Source organism: Carassius auratus, chromosome 40, assembly GCF_003368295.1.
Source record: "Carassius auratus strain Wakin chromosome 40, ASM336829v1, whole genome shotgun sequence".
In the NCBI taxonomy this organism is placed as follows: domain Eukaryota; kingdom Metazoa; phylum Chordata; class Actinopteri; order Cypriniformes; family Cyprinidae; genus Carassius; species Carassius auratus.
Genome location: NC_039282.1, coordinates 2225745 through 2246895, shown reverse-complemented (window position 1 = coordinate 2246895; position 21151 = coordinate 2225745). Strand labels below are relative to the sequence as shown.

At 40.2% G+C, this 21151-nt stretch overlaps 1 protein-coding gene across 2 annotated transcripts; it reads right to left on the bottom strand.

Annotated features, from left to right (window-relative positions):
• Positions 1-1796: 1796 nt before the first annotated feature.
• Positions 1797-18870, bottom strand: LOC113058233 (myeloid leukemia factor 1). Of its 2 annotated transcripts, XM_026225935.1 has the most exons (8): positions 18731-18870; positions 17712-17723; positions 17155-17323; positions 8123-8200; positions 7661-7789; positions 7424-7583; positions 2920-3058; positions 1797-2209 (listed from the first exon to the last, which is right to left on the bottom strand). In XM_026225935.1, exons 1-8 carry the CDS (start codon positions 18775-18777, stop codon positions 2179-2181), a joined length of 765 nt encoding a protein of 254 aa, XP_026081720.1. In that variant the 5' UTR covers positions 18778-18870; the 3' UTR covers positions 1797-2178. The 2 variants fall into 2 exon arrangements, with proteins under 2 accessions (XP_026081720.1, XP_026081721.1); XM_026225936.1 differs by lacking the exon at positions 8123-8200.
• Positions 18871-21151: the final 2281 nt, after the last annotated feature.

Sequence of the window (21151 nt, the reverse complement as noted above, 5' to 3'; positions counted from 1 at the left end):
GCCTTAAAATGGTTTAGTTTTCTATAAAATAGAGTGGATAATTAATAAATCTCAAATTGTTAGTCCTTAGCCTACTGTATTTAATAAAGTACTGTTGCTCTTGAAGCGAAGGCACCTCCAAGTGTTTCTTGTTTGTTTTTTGTTTTGTTTTTTGCAGGAAAACACAAAAACAATAAGGCAGTTCAAAATCTTAAAATCTAAAAGAACAGAGCACAACACAAATTGAAATACAGCAAGATAAAAAAATAATAATAATAAGAGAGAGAGGGGGGCTTTGTTTTAATGCACTACATTTATGACTATAAAAGTTCCCCAAAATAAAAACATTATAGGGTAAAGTATAGAATAGAATATGTAGGCTATATATTCGATTATCCTGAACTCGGAAATAATATAAAGATTGACAGTGCAAATTTAATTGAGATCTACTTTAAATATTGATAATGAAACCTTAATGTCGTGTAACTCCATCTGTGTGAAGCAGTGAAGCAGAATGAGACAGCACTGACACACACCGAGCACACGGTGGCGCTGTCCTCATCCGAAGAAGAGCAGCAGCAGAGGACTGACTCTTACTCTGTTTACCACAACAAAACACAATATAAAGTACAACATTACGCGCTATATATATATATATATATATATATAAACTATAGCCACATTTGCAGGACATACTGGTCATTCTGTAATATTTCAGCCCCACAGACTTTCAGGCGGTTCACTAAAATGAAGTGTTGAAAGCTTTTGGTGTACCCATTATAATGAATACAAACAATTATTGCATATTTGTGTATATATATAAAAACCCTGACTTTAAAGTGATGACCTTCAGTCTGAACTCAACCCCGTCACACCAAGCATTGGACAGATATGATCATTTAGACACCAGTCACACGTGACATCACTCAGGTCTCTTTATTAGTGCTGCAGAAAATGCTAAGTACATACTTTTCATTCATATTTTTGAGGTATATTACAGGTAGGGAGGGTATACTCAAGCTGACCAACACATAAAATTAAGATGGAAACATATTATTTCGTCAAAGTTTTATTTTAACCCTTAAGTATCAAGAATGTAGTTATGTTTTTGCTGCTGTATGCTCTATTCATCTACACTAGCACTGGCCACTTTGAGCAAGAAACAACCCTGTCACAAATATATATATAATATATATATATATATATATATATATATATATATATATATATATATATATATATATATATATATATATATATATATATATATATAATTGTTTCTGGGTCGTAAACTTGAGTTGTTTAATTCATTTATTAATAATTGAAATAAAAAAATATAAAACAGTCATGGTTTCAGTAAATGTATACTTAGCAAAATCATGACAATTCCTATTTTAGTTATGAATAGAATATTTGATATAATATGTGAAGCATCCTAGATCAGAACTGGCTCTCACATCATCATCATCAGACGGAGCTGGACACACAGATGTGTTCACACAGAAAGAAGAGGAGAATATGAGAGAGAAACAAAGCTGAAGATTGAAATCGAAGGCAATGTATTCCTTTAGATCTGTTTCAGTCTTCACCGTCAAATTCATATTTTATTGGGAGAATAAAGCATTTCTTGTTGATTATCTGTCATGTTAAGGACTAAAACAATAAAATGGTGTTTTGTGTTACACATGCAGTGTTTTCCAGTTTCTCCGTCAGACCCAGACAAACTCTTTCTGTGTTTAAATCAGGTTTGGACATCATGATATCATGAGCTCTTCAGATCATTCATGTAGCTGAATCAAACTGAATCAGGCCAGACGTCAACAACAACTTTATTATCAACATTTAATGTTTGCACGTGACATTATATCATTCTGACACTAAGTGTTTTTAATATTCCTCTTGAAAAGTGAAAAAGTGAAGTGTGGCTCGACAACAACATCACACAGTCGTGTGTCTCAAACACAAATGGAGGAACATTTATATAAAAATAAGTCTACTTTCATGCATTTTATTTTCTTTATTTTTATTATACAAATGTTTACAGAGCAGGGTTTGCAGATGGTTCTCCAGCAGATATCGTGTGTGTGTGTCCTCAAACAGGCGTAAGAAAACACTGGCAGATGTGAGGAAACTGAGAGTTTTATTGTGAATGAGCTTTAGTGCTTCTTCTTCTTCATGCCAGAGCCTTTAATGTTGAGTTCATTCTGCTGGGTTTGATTCGCTGTCCTCTCTGTGAACACACAATCGTAAAGAAACTGAGACATTATCATATTAAACAGGACAAATCTCATCTTTCAAAGGGACTCTGTCTGAACTGCAAATATTCTGTCTAACTGTGTCAGGATGGCAGATATTTTACATTTATTAAGTCTTGTCAAGATGTCTTAACAGAATATCAAGAAGAAGACACGACTGCATGAGTAAAGTAAAGTAGCATCAGCTTTCTATGAATCATGATTTCTCCCAGCTTTAGGGACAAACTGACATCTAATGGGACCCATGTGAAATATTTAATTAAAAAAATATTGTTTTCCCAATTTGGCATGCATGGCATTTATTCATTTATTCATTTATGCATGCATAAATAACAATAACAATTAGCCAAAATATATTTTAAATATTTGCTAAATATATGATGCAAACAGTAAGGGCTCGTTGAAATATATTTTTGAAATAGAAAAAATATTGTGTTTCATGCTTCATATACATAAATATAATTAATATCTAATAGTAGCCTTCTTTTAGGCTTTGTTTGTTTTTATTCAAACTGTGTTCGATGTTCACACATATTATAGACAACAAAGAAAGTTTTTATTCAAAGGTTCTTGGAAAAATATGCAAAATAAAAATGGACAGAAAAAATATTTATGTCAATATATTTTGAAACCTATTTTAGCGTGTGTTGTGTGTAATTAATTATGCTAATGTTCTGTGTGTGACCTGCGTGTGTCCTGTGGGGCGGTGATGGGCGCTCGGTGGACCGCTCGGTGTCTCTGTTCTTCCAGGAGGGACATGGGTGTAGACGTCCTGAACCTGGACACCTGGCGCTGCCACTCCTCGTCGAAGGACTGGGCCTCCGCTGGGAACACAAACACAGCAGCTGCTTACTGTCCCTAATCAAGAGTTCAGCTCAGGTCCCTGTCATCTCCTGTCTGTGCTCACGACTCATTTCCAGCTGACAAATCTGCTTTGTTTGGGCCATAGGTATAACTGTGGCCCAAACCTTTTTATAAAAATAAATAAATACAAATTAAGGAATAAGTTAAATGGAAAAATACATGTGAAATATTATCTATTTATATATAATAACAAAATAATTATATAATTTACTATATAATAATAAAATAATATGGTTTCTAAATGTAAATGTCTTGCATTACAATGCTTTAAAGCATAAAAGCACTTTATTGCTTAGCACTTTGATCCTTGCTTCAAGCTTTGCTACCATTCGGACGTTCTAGCTTACTGCTCTGCGCTTTGCTTCTTATTTCTGTACTTTTCTCTGATTTTTCTAAGATTTCTACATCAGCAGATGAGCACAGTGCTCAAACAACAGATTTTTGGCACAAACGCTAAAACTAAAAACATTGGGACTGGAATAATACTACAAAAAGAAGACTTTGTCTCCCACTGCCAGCAGCTTACATTCCTGTGACGGGATAACAACTGCCTACATTCAAACAGAAGAGAGAAAAAAATGCCTCCTGTTGGATCTACTTGTTGCATGAACTGCTGCAAACTTCTACAAAGGATTGTGATTCGTGAAACAAAGTTACTTGCTGCTCATCATCCATGTGGGGAAGAATGATATTCGGAAAGAGCAGTCAGAACTCCTTAAGAAGGACTTCATTGAACTCTTTGAAACACTTCAAAGACTCAAAGTTCAGTCGTTCATCAGTGGACCACTCCCAGCAAGGGGAACAAATATGTTTTCACAGTTGCTTGGGCTGAACACATGGCTACAAAGATCTTGTAATATAAAAGGAGTGAATTTCATCGACAACTTCAATCTTTTCTGGGGCCATAGACAATTGTTTAAACCGGATGGCCTCCACCCTAACAAACTTGGTACAAGAGTGTTTAAGGACAATATCTACTTTCCTTTCGTCATCCTTCAGCAGAGGGTGTCAATCCATTCAGCACACACACACCGGGCCCAGGTCATCATGTGGTTGACATATCCCACAAGGACACTGATAACACCTTGCAGCCAAAACAATCACTGCTGATAGACACTATCCCCGCTGAGCCCTGCCCACAGAGCTCCTCACAGACTGACTGTGATGTATCAAAACAGCTACAAGATTCACCACCCAAGTACGACTTTCTGGAAAACAGCCAGGGAAGCCAGGACAACACATCACAGCCACCGGAAACACCAGAGACACAGCCCATCTCACCAGACACATTATCCCTCTCTCCAGCATCTCCACTTCTGTGCTTCTCACAGAAAATGGAGGAATTGGTGTATGTTGGGACTAAACTCTCCCACTCATTCGCTGCTAGCCCGCAGATATCAACTAAAAAAGGGCGGGCCCCCCAACAACCAAAGACAGTGGGCCCTGTTCCTGCGAGAGCTCTCCGACCGCTGCCACAACGCCAGGGCCCAAACCCTCTATCTGCTGAAGGTGAACCAAAAACAACTGATAGCAGCTCTCAGTGATATGTGTCGGCTCTCCGGTATAATAGCAGCAACATTGACAAATGCTTACCGAACAAGCGGGAACCCAGTGTGCCTGTAGCCTTCTCTAATTCAGTTTTATCACTTAAAAATAAATCATTTCTAATCAATGACTTAATAACCACAAACAATCTGGATTTTATGTTTCTAAATGAAACATGGCTAGAAGACAGCTGCAGTGCAACAGTCCTCAATGAAGCAGCCCCTCCTAACTTCACTTACATGAGTGTTTGCAGGACTGTTAGGAGAGGTGGGGGTGTAGCTGCTCTATTTAAAGATCTATATCAATGCAAGCAAGTGTCATTTGGTCAGTACTTATCTTTTGAATATCTAGGGATTGTGCTGAAAGGTGCTCCACGCATTCTGTGTATCATTATTTACAGGCCTCCAAAATACTCTTTAGCATTTGTTGGAGAGGTCACAGAAATGTTATCAATGATTTCCTCAGAGTTTGACTGTTTTGTTATTGCAGGGAATTTAAATATTCACATAGATAATGCAGAAAACAAAACTTCAAAAGAAATGATAACGGTTCTAAACACTTTTGACCTGATTCAGCATGTGCATGGACCCACACACAAAGGTGGACACACTCTAGACTTAATCATCAGTAGGGGTCTAAACATTTCATCCATTGTTACTAAGGACATAGCACTATCTGATCACTTCTGTATTTTCTTTGATATATTGATCTCTGCTACCACTGAATCTAGATCTGTCTCTGTCAGAAGGAGATGCATAAACGAGAACACAAGTGTACTATTTATGGAGGCTATATCTTTAACACCAAGCATTTCTGCAGACTCTGTTGATATTCTCCTTGATTCCTTCAACTCAAAAGTTAAGAATGTTATTGATGATATTGCTCCAATAATGGTCAGTAAGAAAACAGACAGAAATCAGTTTGGAGAAAATAAACAGCAGTTCAGACTATGAAAAGACAATGCAGAAAACTATCGGTGCTGGTATTGCTAGATCTCAGTGCTGCGTTTGACACTGTCGATCATAACATACTACTACAGAGACTGGAAAACTGGGTCGGGCTTTCTGGGATGGTACTCAAATGGTTCAGGTCATACTTAGAAGGGAGAGGCTATTATGTGAGCATAGGAGAGCATAAGTCTAAGTGGACGTCCATGACATGCGGAGTCCCACAAGGCTCAATTCTTGCACCGCTCTTGTTTAGCCTGTATATGCTTCCACTAAGTAAAATAATGAGAAAGAACCAAATTGCCTATCACAGCTATGCTGATGATACCCAGATTTACCTAGCCTTATCTCCAAATTACTACAGCCCCATTGACTCCCTCTGCCAATGCATTGATGAAATTAATAGTTGGATGTGCCAGAACTTTCTTCAGTTAAACAAGGAAAAAACTGAAGTCATTGCATTTGGAAACAAAGATGAAGTGTTCAAGGTGAATGCATACCTTGACTCTAGGGGTCAAACAACTAAAAATCAAGTCAGGAATCTTGGTGTGATTCTGGAGACAGACCTTAGTTTCAGTAGTCATGTCAAAGCAGTAACTAAATCAGCATACTATCATTTAAAAAACATTGCAAGAATTAGATGTTTTGTTTCCAGTCCAGACTTGGAGAAACTAGTACATGCCTTTATCACCAGCAGGGTGGACTATTGTAATGGGCTCCTCACCGTTCTTCCCAAAAAGACCATTAGACAGCTGCAGCTCATCCAGAACACTGCTGCCAGGATTCTGACTAGAACCAGAAAATCTGAGCATATCACACCAGTCCTCAGGTCCTTACACTGGCTTCCAGTTACATTTAGGATTGATTTTAAAGTACTTTTACTCGTGTATATAAGTCACTAAATGACCTAGGACCGAAATATATTGCAGATATGTTCACTGAATATAAACCTAACAGAGCACTCAGTTAGAAATACCAAGGGTTCACACAAAACAAGTGGAGTCCTCCTTTAGTTACTATGCTGCCTGTAGTTGGAATCAGCTTCCAGAAGAGATCAGATGTGCTAAAACACTAGTCACATTTAAATCTAGACTCAAAACTCATCTGTTTAGCTGTGCATTTATTGAATGAACACTGTGCAATGTCTCAACTGATTGCACAATATTTTCACAGTTATTTTATTTTGTTTTATGTAAAATCATTTTTGAACTGTTTTAAATTCATTTTAAATAAGTAAATTTTTAAAATAATTTTAAAAGTTTTAAAATAGCTTGTTTTATTCTTGTTATTATTTTTCTTCATTATTATTTTACTTTCTTTTATGTAAAGCACTTTAAGTTTAAGACTTAAATAGCTCTGATCTCAAACTATACTTCTGATCTCACTGCAAAAAAAAAAAAAAAACTGTATTTTTGTCTTGTTTTCCAGTGCAAATGTCTAAAGATACTTAAATACAAGATACATTTACAAAATTACATAAAATAAGACCTTATTGGCAGAAATGTTTATATTTTTAAGCAATCACTCACTTTATTCAGTTCCTCAGGAAATAAGATATTATATTTTCAAATTGCACCTCAAGTAAATATATCTTTATTTAGGGATGTTTAGATATGAATACTGAAAAACAAAAATAGCTTGGAAGAAACTTTTTCTTCCAGTGCATGCAACATTTAATGCATGACTTCATGATTTCAGACCTTTTTAGGCCTTAATTTGTGAAGTGATTACTTAGCAAATATAACTAATAAAAATAATGCTTGTTTGTGCAGTAAAAGAAAACAGTAAAAGAGCATGCAGTCAAAGTGTTTACACCAGCAGGTGTTTCCTCACTTTCATCCATGTTCTGGAAGTCCTGGTTAAGCTCCTTCTCCCCAGTCTTTCTGTTCTCCTTCCTCTCGATGACGTGGCCTCTGTCCTGGATGTGATGGGCGATGGACATCTTCTCCAGTCCGCTCTCAGAGTCCTTCAGACTCTTCCTGGTCTCCTTGATCTGGACACACAGAAGCCAGCATCACGACCCTGATCTGCAGGAGGTGTGAGGTGTGTGTGTTTGAGAGCAGGACTCACTCCTCCAGGAGCACAGCGCCTCTGAGACGAGGCCTGGAACACTTTGGGCGGCTCGTCTCCCATCTTTGAGTACGTCATGACTGAGGAAGAGGAGTACGAGTGACTGCTGGGGTCTGACGGCATGTTCTCCTGAAAGAAACATCACAAAAACATCTCAGAGACTGTGAATGCTTCTCTGACTGGGACGCTGAATTCAGTCGAGCAGTGGAACTACTGACTGACAGTGAAAGACACGCTTTTAGTTTATTTGTGATGAGGGCTTCTTCGTTAACGATAAGAAATCTGTAAAGAATCATAATCACTGAATTGCTTACAACAGGCATCCCTGCAGATAACTAAGAAAACTGCTCATTACAAAAAAACGATTTCAAAAGAACAGCGTGTCTTAGCGTCCTTGTATGAGGCCAGTTTTTGAAAGATGGACACTGACTCTGGGTTGAAGAGGTCAGAGGTCAGACTTACAAAATTTCTATGCATCGCCTCCATCCTGTTCCTCATGCTGTCCATCATAGAGAAAGGACTGCGAAAGAAATCCAGCTCCTGTAACACGAATCACACACATTTAAAGACCTTCCTTCACATGCAGGGACATGAGGTTTCTCTATATATACTGCAGACAGCAGTCTTTTATTAAACCATTTTCTCATATTTAGAGCTTAAATGCAGACTGTGTGATGCTGTTATGCTCTTTGGCCAGAGTTGACGTGGAATGCATCTGTAACTCATTTGACCCATTCTGTCATGTGATGGATTTCAAAACAGGAACTTTATTTTCTCCACTATGAACTGATGTGACTTCTATTCTGATTGTCTCTATCGTCACAAGCTTTGATGAAGAGGTGAAGCAGTTATGTGATTTTGATGAGTCAATGCTATGAGCATGACACGACACGATAGGGTCTGAAGAACCCAAACAGAGAGCGGACAGCTGCTACACAAACACTATATAAAGCATTGATCTATCCAGCACACATCAATAATACACGGCTGTGAGAGGGACACTGTATATAGCTGTGAGGACACACTGGAGGTCACAGGTCACAGCGCAGGTCAGAGTTCACTGACCTTACAGTATCTAAACCTGAGATGTGTGGGAGTCACTAAACTGAAGATAAGAGATGAGTAGCAGAAGTGACATGATAAGCAGTCACAGAATATAACTGCAAACAGATGTTCTTGGTTAATTCGGTTTCTTTTGATTTCGTATTTTAATTCAGATATTTCATAAAGGTTTTCATGAGATTCTCATCTGTATGAACAACATGGAGAATATAATGGTACAACGTGTGAAAAGACAATTCTATTTGGATGGACTGAAGAGCAATGTGTGAAAACTGTAACAAACACCAAAACAAAACATGCCAGACAATCACACTTAATTAAACACACAACAGATGATGAAAACTAAACAGAATGTAATTGAGACAAAAGCATGTCTGAGTTTGAATGCTTGGGTAGCTCAGAGAGCTCTGGATGACTCCCAAATCTGGTAGCTGTCACCTCTGGTTATGGTGTCTAATAATGGCGAAGCAGCTCGTGTTTCTCTGAAGGTTTCGAGCAGCACTGCCTCAGCGGCTTCTTACGGTCGAGTCGTTTAAAACCATCTACACTCCTCCAGCTAATAAAGCCCCTGGAGAGCACGGCTCGGCTATCTGCTTGTGCTGGAGTGTATTTTTAACCCGCCTGAGGACGGGTCACGAATGCTATTTTAGGTGGGCTGTGTTTGGAAGACACAGGCCTGAGGTCACGACGCATTTATGCTGCATGCTTTCACAGCGCTGGTCTCTTCTGGGCAGAAGAATGATTCGACAGACCCACTGGGAAAAACACTTCTGATTTAGCAAATGAGCCACACAGCAGAGCTCTCAGAAGATGAGACGATTCTTGGAATGGTCAGGACATCAGTAACGCTTCAGATGTAGCCTTAACATTGAAAACATTTCTCAGGTTACTCTGTTACTAAATGCACATGTGACTCATAAGCTGCTGCGCAATGTTGCCAAATAAGTAGAAGTGTTTAGTTAACTGCAACAACATCTTGAGCGCACTGTCCTGTCTGCGTCTGAGAATGTGTTACTCGACGGCAGCGATTCGTTCAGCCTATAGCCATAATCCTGAAATATTCAGATAATCTACCAGTGGTTTCTGATGGTCTCAAGCATACAGCACACACAAACAGCAAGAAAATCTGCTGAAATCACCAGCTCAAATCCGACTAGTTGGGCTGTCGACTATGAAGTTACTGGCTGTATGTCTGTTGTCACAGGCTGGCTCATAGCCTGAGGCAAACATGAGGGGACACAAACAAGTATAGGCCAATCAAAGAAAAAGGTACTTTATTGTAAATCAAAAACTATTAACTTTAAATAAGAAAAAAGGAATGAGGTGTGAGAATGTCATAATAATGTAAGGTGTGTGTAAAGTGCATGGATGAAGGAATCTGTGTGTGTGTGTGTGTGTGTGTGTGTGAACATGACTGAGTGGAAACTAAGTAAAACTATAAAGGAACAAATGAAACAGGATCATACCTGGAGGAGCAGAGAGAGAGAAAAGAGTGATTAGAAACAACTTAAATACCCTGAGCCCAGGTGGCTCCAATCACTAACGACCCACCTCTGCCTGCAGGAGGATCCGCCCCTGCAATGCAGAGGAGGGGCCGTGACACCCCCCTCCTTGAAATGAGGGTCCCACCCTCAGCCCAAAATTTGGCCCAACCTAAAAACAATCCAAAGTCCCCCCCCCAAAAAAGCAGTCCCGGCTCCTAGCAGTTTTCCGGGAAGACTGGCATCTACCTGCAATTTGAAAGATTTCCCAAAATTTGGTGCAGCCAATAAGGGTGCCAAACACAAAAGAGCCTTAGCTGCATCAAATGCCTCTTGACACTTGACATTCAGCCTTGGCCTTCAACAGGTTGGTCAGTGGGGACACTAATACAAAAACGTTTTTACAGAAAGCACGGTAGTACCCCATCATTCCCAGGAAGCACATCAGTTCTTTCTCTGTGGAGGGCCGTGGAAATTGCTTTACAGCCCAGACCTTGGCTTCCACCGGACAGACAAAACCCTGACCAACATCCTTCCCTAGGTATGTGACCGTAGCCTTGGCAAACTCACACTTTGCCAAGTTAATAGTCAACCTGGCCCACACCAGTCTTTCGAACAAGGTTTGCACTCTCCCGATATGCTCCTCCCAGGAGTCTGAATAGATGATCACATCATCCAAATACATGGCACACCCTTTCAGACTTGAGACCACCCAATTCATCAGCCTTTGGAAGGTTGCTGGAGCATTCTACAAACCAAAAGGCATCACTGTATAAGAGAACAAACCAGACGGAATTATAAAGGCAGCAATTTCACAAGCTCTTTTGGTAAGGGGTACTTGCCAATAACCTTTTAAAAGATCAAATTTGCTAACATACTTTGCTGACCCAACTTGATCAATACAGTCCTCCATCCTAGGAAGAGGATAAAGGTCTGATTTAGTAACATTTTTAACTTTTCTATAATCAGTGCAGGGTCTGAAAATGGAATCAGACTTTTTGACCAGAAGACAGGGTGAAGCCCAGTTCAAACAACATGGCTCAGCAATACCATTGTCCAACATATATTGTACCTCTGTTTTCAATTGCAGTCTCTTCTCCTCAGATACATGATAAAACCTATTTGATAGGCTTACCATCTCGGATGTCAATGTTGTGCTCAATTAAATGGGTTTGCGATGGAGTATCAGAAAACAAAACAGGGTAGTTTCTGATAAGCGCTACCAATTCATCACGTTTCTCGGAGTCTAAATGATCTACCAAAACCCCAAAGTTTTGCAAAGTCTGGGAATTTTTCAACCGGCCTTGCAAGACCTCATCAGAAACCCTAACGACCTCCTCTTCTCCCCCCTCCACAAAGCTAAAGCCACAAGATGCACCACTGGAGTGCCTTCAACTTTGATTTGATCATGGGAGTGATAACATTTTAACAGGTTCACATGGCATAATTTAGAGGACTTCCTATGACCAGGGGTTTCAATAAGATAGTTCAAAATACTGTGCAAAATACTGTGGTCCTTTTACTGTGTTGCGCAAAGGTGAACTTACAAGAGGCAAAAGAGAGAGTACCCGATCACCGGGACTAAACTCGCGCAGCTCAGCCTGTCTGTCATATCTCAGTTTCATTTTCTTTTGAGAATGTAATGATAAAATCTCCATATTCATCCAGAAGAAGGAGGCGGGAACCGGCGCACAATCAAAATGAAACTTTAATGACAAAAATAAACACAAAACAGCTCACCAGCCCCTCACGTACGACTGGTGTGAACAAAATAAAAAGCAAAACATAAAATAATGGCCCAGGCCTGGTCCTCTCTCGTCCTTCACAGTTGTCGCTCCAGTTTTATATCCTTCCATCTCCTACGTGGGACTCGAGACCGGCGGTGGGGCGCAGGTGTAGCTGATTTCCCAATCATCCCGCCGGCCTCACTCCTTGTTCCCACGTCCCTCGGCCCCGCCTCACTCGCCACATACCCCCATCGCCCCTCGCAGGCCGGGGGGTACTCCCGAGACTGCGCTCTACTCCCCCCCGCCCTCCCTTCGGGGGGGACCGCTCACGGGGACCTGCGGGAACCTGGGGGTAGGACAGATGAGGCGAGAGAAAAGGAGATGGAAGGAGGAGCGACAGAGACGAGAGAGAGGAGAGAAAAAAAAAAATCTGGCTCCCAGACGCACTGCTGCTCGGCCCTCCACCGGCTGGGTGATCTCCTCCGCGGTGCCTGGCAGTGGCACTGGATGGCCCTCGGCGGACGGCACGACACTCCTCCGCCGCCCGGTGGACAGCGACGGCTCCTCCGGTTTTGGGCAGCCGGCAGGAGTCCCCCGTTCCCTGCTTCTCCGGATTCCTTCACGGAGGCAGCAGGCTCCGGCTCTCTGGCGAACAGCGCCGACTCCTCCGCTCCCTCACGGACGGCAGCCGCCCCTCCATATCGTGGGCGGCTGGCAGCGAGCTCGCCCGTCCCCGGCAACTAGCTCCAGCCCACCGCCTCGAGCATCCATGGTGGCACACTCTTCGTCTGCTCGATGGCACAGCGGATTCACCACAGTGGCGAGGGATCTTCAGGAGCGCGTCCCTCCTTCTCCCGGGCTTCGACACCACTGTAATGATAAAATCTCCATATTCATCCGGAAGAAGGAGGCGGGAACCGGCGCACAATCGAAATGAAACTTTAATGACAAAAATAAACACAAAACAGCGCACCAGCCCCTCACGGATGACTGGTGCGCACAAAATAAAAAGCAAATCATAAAATAATGGCCCAGGCCTGGTCCTCTCTTGTCCTTCACGGTCGTCGCTCCAGTTTCATATCCTTCCATCTCCTACGTGGGACTCGATACCGGCGGTGGGGGCGCAGGTGTAGCTGATTTCCCAATCATCCCGCCGGCCTCACTCCTTGTTCCCACGTCCCTCGGCCCCGCCCCACTCGCCACAGAGAACATTTTAGTTTCTCTTTCGCTAGTTCACCAGCCCTATAGACCCTTTTACAGTTGGTAAACAAGGTGACGTATTTGTGTGGGCGGGGCTTAGCTGGAGGCAGAAAGATTCCCCTCAACACTTGAACAAACGGTAGCTAGCGAGTTTTCTTAGCTTGTTTTTTTAACAATGGCTGGGGAAAATCTGAATATATCTGCTTTATCTGAATATTTAAGGTCACTCACTGTCCGGGACCGCGATAATTATTTGAAAAAGTTAACTTTAACGGACGGAAGCAGATTGGTCGACCCGTACACAATCACTCATTGGATGGACGATCTGACAGGATTACCTCCGATTGAGTGGCCTGACATCTACACTTACCTGATAGAGAAACCGAGCGTGTATAGTAAAGAGAAACTGAGGGTGTGTAAATCCTTAGATTAAATAAAGAGTGACATTACAGTAAATTATTATTAAGATGTAAATATTTTCTAGAAATAAAAATTCTGAAGACTGCAAATTAATTATAAACTTTCTGTATTTATTCTTTCTTACAATGTTCTTAAATTCCGGTCACAATTATTCACAACAATGTATATAAAATGTTCTCCGTCGATTCTGGCAACCAACAACACAACATTTTAAGCTCCTTGAGTAGCCGACCCTGTGTTGATTTGTTTTAGCAGCCTCCAGTTTTCCGTTTGTTTTGCCTCCAGCTAGCGCCGTGACGTACCTGTGACGTCCGCGCATAAGGGGTCTATACAACTTCAGCCTAAAACCATTTACATAGTCAATAAGGTTCCGAGGAGGTTCCTCAGGCAAACAACCATCCTGCAGCACTGATAAGGGCCCACACAGCTTATGACCAAACACGAAGTCATTTGGGCTGAACCCTGTGCTTTCCTGCACTACTTCGTGAGCAGCTAGTAGAAGTCAAGGTAACTCCTCCTCCCAATCTGCAAACAGATCTGTACAGTATGAGCGAAGCAAGGACTTTAACGTTTGGTGAAAACGTTCCAAAGCTCCCTGGCACTGAGCATGGAATGCAGTAGACTTATTTTAATTGAAGCTGTTTGAGAACCTGCGCAAATAAATTGGAGGTAAAGTTAGACCCCTGATCTGACCTGATCTGGATTTTTGGAATTCCAAATGTTGAAATAAATTGAGTTAACGCTTTAACTACCGATTTTGAAGTTATGGTACTCAAGGCAAAAGCTGCCGGATATCTAGTTGCTTGACACATAACAGTTAATAGGTAGTTATGACCTGATTGGACCGTGGTAAAGGCCCAACACAAATCGATAATAAGATGCTCAAAAGGTTGCCCTATGGCTGGTATTGGATACAAAGGAGCTGGCTTTACAACCTGATTTGGCTTGTTTGTGCACTGACATGTATGACAAGTTTGAATAAACTGAGCTACATACCGCTTTAAACGTGGCCAAAAAAAAAATAACGGAGTATGCGATCATAAGTTTTACAAACACCCATATGACCTGCCACATCACCATGTGAAGTTTGCAACTTCAGGTACAACTACCTGAAAAACTGGTTCACCTAGACCCTGGTCACAGTGTGGAACCCATTTCCTGACCAACAGCCCATCAATAACACTGAGCACTATTCCTCACCACTGAATCAGGAAACGCTTTATTAAAAAAATCAGCCGAGGTAATATCTACCTTTATCTTACCTCAAGAACTAGTCAACTGTTCTGTTTGTAGTTTAACTGGCAACTCAAGGCTTTCTGGCTTACTCTCAACCTCCTTACATGAGACAGAGCGAGTAACAGCACAACATGGAAATACCTCCGGAGACACAAAGCTGCAATCTGGAGATACCTTTGCAGGGGGCACTGAATCTTGCTTTTTAAAGATGTTTATTTTGCCATCTGCCCACACCTTACTACCTGCCAAGTCATTCCCCAAAATCATATGGACTCCCTCTACTGGCAACTGGGGTCTAACCCCAACAGCTACATCACCCTCTACCAAACCACATTTAAGGGTAAAATCATGTAAAGGAGAAGAGAATGGAACTAAACCCATGCCACATACCATTATACAACTGCCAGAATCAGACTTGTTAGAGAACAGCAAAACAGATTCCAAAATAAAAGAATCTAAAGCTCCAGTGTCTCTTAAGATCTTAATTGGAACATCTTGGTCGCCATCTACCAGGGACACTACACCATCTGAAATAAAAGCTGAAAAATCACATTGGGAAGACTCTGAACCAAACTCAACTATTGGCTGAAAAAGCTCACCATGCTGATCAGAGGCTGTAGCAGGAACTGCTAACACAGCAGGTTTAAATTGATCTAACTTTTTTTATTTAAGTAGAGGACAATCTTTCTTCCAATGTCCTTCAACTAAACAATAGCGACAGGTTTGAATATTAACTGGTGCTTTAGGTCCCCCAGAACCAAACTTCTGAGGCCTTTGGAACGAAGTGTGACACTGTCAGTCCATATCAGTCTGGTATTTGGGTGAGCACCTGTCCCTCATTTGGCAGGACAGTCCTGAAACTCAAAGCCAGGGCCTGAATTTGGTTTAGGAAAATGAAGGGGACAATCATCTGACCTAAATGCTTCTTCAACCAATGTATACGTGATTTCACAATGTAGGTGTTGATTTCTATTTTATATAAAAGCATATGACTCAAGACTGTGCTCTGTAATTTAATGTTCTCTGTGTGTTTGGACTTTGGTTTCATTTCCTGTCTTGTGTGCCGTAGGTTTGTCTTTTAGTTTTTTCACTAAAGAAAATATATGTGATTTTTATTTTGAGAATTAAGTGCATTAACTGCATTAAGATTTATTTTATTTTGTCATTTTTTTCTGTCTCATCATTGCCATGGTTATCACTATGTCAGTTTTAATATGATCATCACTCCTGAAAGTTTGTCAGCCTCTCACCTGGCGTTTACACGGGGAAGGCCACTGGTTTAAAAAGAGAAGCTGGAATCAGATGAAAGTCATTACCAGGAATAAGTGTACTGAGAGGTGGGGGATCACAGACTAAGTTTAGTGTTCTGAGCTGCCGGAGTGACCAGCTGGTCCTGTGACGCTCCGTAACGGTGACACGCCGTCCAATGATAGCATACAGCAGACAAACAGCTTCTGAACACATCTACCCGGTTTCACAATAAACTCTTATTGTCCTATTTTACCAAAAATGACATTTAAGCACATCCCCCTCAATAATCCTTAAAGAATCCTTACATCACAGTATTAATTTTGATAATGATGATTCAAATTTAAAATCCTTGCACTTCTTATAACTTATATGGCCATTTTTATACTGTATTACTAACAGACTGTGAGTAATAATACACAAAAAGTAAAATACCCAGCCCATATAAACCTATATATATATGTTTCAACAGAAATATAATTCTACAAATACATTTCTGGCCATTTTTAAAAATACATTTGAAAGTTTCCTTGTTAAAACATACATTTAAGATATATTTTTACCAATATCATTTATATATATTTTTGGTCTTAATTTGCACTGGGTCACACAAGAAAATGACTCGATTCATAACTCAGAACTCCTAGAATTCCCCCTTTATCAATAAGCCATTTTTTATAGTATTATTGGTGTTTGCTAATTGAAGCATTACTAGTACTATTTGTAACGAGTTTGTAGGGATTGAGCACCCGACAGAGGAGTATAATCTAACAATAAATTATTTAATAGAGATTCTACAAAGAAATGCTGGAGAACACAGGAGTTATCTAACATTAAATATTAACACAAGACAAGGAAACAGAGGAAAACACAGGGCTTAAATAATCAGAGGAACTTAATTAGGGAGAACATTAACAGGTGAGCTGATTAACAGTCAGGGAGATAAACTGGGGAACTCAGGCACAGAAAACCCTAAACCCAACTCTATTGTTCAGATTCTTCTGATACTGTGATAATCATGAATGGGAAGTGCCAAGTGTATAAATATAAAAAGATTAGACAGCACAGTCTGAAGGAAGAATAAGTAGTTTCATTAGGAAAGACAAACTCTGGCACTCACTCGGTCACTGCGGACGCTTGGGCTGGTGTTGGGTTGAGCCGCAGCGCTGTGACCCCTGTGACCCCTGTGAAGGTCGTCTGTGATGCTGGGCATGAAGCCCTGACCGAAGGGGTCAGCGAAACCCCTCATCATCTGCCGCATGCGCTCATGATGCACCTGGAACGGGTCGCTGAAGAAGGAGACCAGACCAAGTATGCAATTAATAAAACATATCATTGTGTTGCTAATATTGCTCTGATTGTTGTGACAGTGCTTCTCAACTGGACAGGTGTGACAATCTAGACCTTGTTCAGTTCGGCTGTCGATGTGGACATGCCCTCATTCTCAATATCCATGATTTTGAAAGAAAATATGACCCGGACTACACTGAATACAAATTCACAGTGAGGAAAGACATGATTTGTGTGTGTGGTGCAGTGAATTACTGACTGTTGAGCCAATGCAGTTCATGCTAATATTACAGACTTTAGTACGTTTGTCTGATTCACAGAAGTCACACAGTGTGGAGTTAAGAAGCACTGCTCTGCATGCACTGAGGACAGAAGTGATGAGCCTACCTGGACGAGCTCCTTAACAACAGAAAGAAGAGAGACAAGAAACTTCATTACACTCAACTGACAGCACAATGGGTCCAGTGCATTCATCACACAGTGACTCTGAGTTCAGCTAAATTACTGTGAGACTTTATATGAGAGCATGCATGGACATGTACAGTACCAGCTGATTCAGACACACCAGCTGATGATGAATCAAGGTTTATTGCACTAATAACAAAGCATACGATCGCATACGGAAATGCAATATAAGAAATATATATTGCTCTATATCTATATACAGTTATATAGCCATATATGTTACCTATAATTCATACATACATTCTCTAGGTAGATATGAGTTTATAATATATACTGTATAAAATCACCACAGCAAAATTTGTATAGTTACATATGTTAATGTGAAGATTTTTAAATGCCATTTTATTTAGTTATTAAAAAACACATAAATCTTCAAAAATATGAATGTTTATATTTTGTTTTCTTAACATCAACATGTATTGACTGGTTTTACAATGGATATACATGTACATGAAATATATGTCAGAAAAGGTATAACACATACATACTATATATATATATATATATATATATATACCATATATATATATATATATATATATATATATATATATATATATATATATATATATATGTTAACATAATAATAATGATAATAACAATAATAATAATATTTTTCCCACCCAATTTGTTCTATTGGATTACATGTATGTTTTTACTTCGTATGACATATTACTCATATTACTTTTGAGTATGATCTCAGCCAGAAAAAAATTAACAAACAAATAAATGAATTAAATAAAAACACCATGACAGGCTTAACTAGCACTAAAAAGAATAACTAAAGAAACAAATCCTTACAATAAGATATGTTTTGAATCACAACATTTTGAAATATGACGCACTGAGTCTAATAGCTCATAAAGTGATATGTTTTTATGGATTTATTTCAATCCGGTTATATTTTCCGACTGTCTAATACAGAAATGTGTGTGACTTACGTGAAGAAGGGCTCGTCGTCGAACTGTCTCAGCAGGCTGTTGAACATCGCGCCGCACTGACGCTCCGCACAGGGACGCGCTGCGCCTTTATCGACGCTCCACACCGCGAGAACGCGTCGCGTTGGCCACGCCTCTCCCAACGCCGTGTGCAGTGATGTCGTGGAAACTCTTATTATTATCTAGAAACTTCCATATTTATCTCACTTTCTGTTTTCAGTCGCACAAATCATGTAGTGCAGTGGCTATCATGAGACAGTGTTGGGCTCCTTACTACAAAAATGTAATTTATTAAAGTAATATTGTTACATTTCCTTCACACCTCACAAAAGTTGCAACAGTGTCTTCCCCATAAAATTATTCTAAAATCTTTCTAACAATATATTTATGCCTCATTTGACCAAAATCTACACTGGGTCGCAGTCAGGAGTTTTTACAAACACTCAGTGGTGACTGATGGTGACTTTTAAGAAATTGTGTTGCATTAATTGTCATGTGTAACTTGAAGCTAACTGGAGCCATAATTTCTCTGTTACTCATGTAAGATTATATTTCATTAAATATTTTATCAGAAGAAATCACATAAGTTCAAAACATGGTTATTTAGAGTAATTTAATTTATATCGGGATCAGAGGTGCACAAAAAAACGAAGCAAAGCCACAACGTACACATCTGTGTTCAGATCAGCTTCTCTCCTGACAAAATCAGTGTAATGACAATATTTCCTTCCTCTGAATGTAAGCTTTTCCATATTCCAAGATTTCCTGATGCACTTGTGACTTCATGTGCCTGTGCGAGTCATGAAAATAATGAAAATAAATCTAGGAGTTGTTGGATTTCAAGTCAGTGGAGGTTGAGGCATCAAAATTAATGCAACGAGCAATGGATGGTGTTTTTATTACTGAAATCTTACTAGTAATTAGAAACAATACTTGCTGTAACTGAATTGTAAAGTAACCATCTAGACAAAGTGGCCATGAGTTTATGTGTAACTTTATACCATTATATCTGTGTGGAGACTCCAGTGTATCGTCTCTCCAGTGCATGAGGAGAGTCCACTGATGGAGGTGTGTGTAAGAACATCCAGCAGAGACCCAATACATCGGCATTTGTCACATACACTCCCTCAGAGCACTTCTGCCAATGCACCATCAAACATCTACACTTAAACATGCGACTTTCATTCATGTGTATGTGTGTGTGTTTTAACGCATGTGTTATTTTTGAAGGTATAAGGGCAGCAAGCTGGGATCTGGTCCCTGAAGGCTTTGCTGATAGTTTTGATTGCATACATGCAGATCTGCATGCCTCAGTGTGTTGAAGGCACATTCATGTTGTGTGCTGTAATTCTATGCCAGCGCTGTGAACCGCATGATCTTTCTATTTATAGGTCTGTTGATTAATAGAGTGATTGCAGATAGGCTTTATAGAGCTGGACAGACTCTGCTCACAGTAACACTCCAGTATCACTGATTCTAACATGAGAATATGGCTTTAGCAAATACACACTGGACTTTCTAACACCATCAACACATGCATGTTCACTGTGTTCAGACCAGCGGAGCCATCTAGTGACTCTAGACTGTAATTATAGCTGTTGAAAAACAGTGAAAGACTGTGGTGATATTCCTTTATGTGTGTACTGACTCAGTAATCAGTATTCTAGCTATAGGAAAACATCAGTGTTAATCAAAGGAATGTTTCACCTTAGTTTTAAATTTGATATTAATATCAAACAAATATGTTTGACTAGTTTTGTACAAAACGAAGGCATTTGTGCACTGTTCTGTATGGTGCCCCTAAGGTGACATGGTTGGTTCATTTAGTTTTGTCGTGGGAATGTCATATTAACTCGTGGGAACATGATAATAAGTCGTGGCCATGAGATCATTTTGTCTAGTTAATGACATCCTTGTATCGTGGCCTCGAGACGCCATGTTGAGGAACGACATCCATTTCTCCAGTTTAATGTGTACCCAAACCTGCATGAGCATAGCAACCCGGGATTATCAGAGATGTATTCATTAATATTTTATTTTGAATTAATTATATTAGAGTCACATGATGCGCTCGAGGTAGCTAGACTTACACAGGAGAGCGCTCTAGAAATCACCTAATATATGTTGAAATAAATTCCTGAAACATTGCCCAAATAGTTGTAAAAAGTCTACCTGATACTTGTGTGCAACGCAGAACTATGGAGCGTCGACCAAAACCCAGGAAAGATGAGCATAAAACTACTGAGAGAAAGTCCCCGCAAATGGCTGCCGAGGGGATCGCCTCTGAAGGGAAAAATACAGCGGGGGTTCTCGCCGCCGCACTGAAAGAGTTTCGGGAGATCATTGGGAGTGTTAAGCAAGAGCTGATCTCTCAAATGTCAGAACTTTGCAACTCCATTCAGGGATCAATTGATACCCTGACCC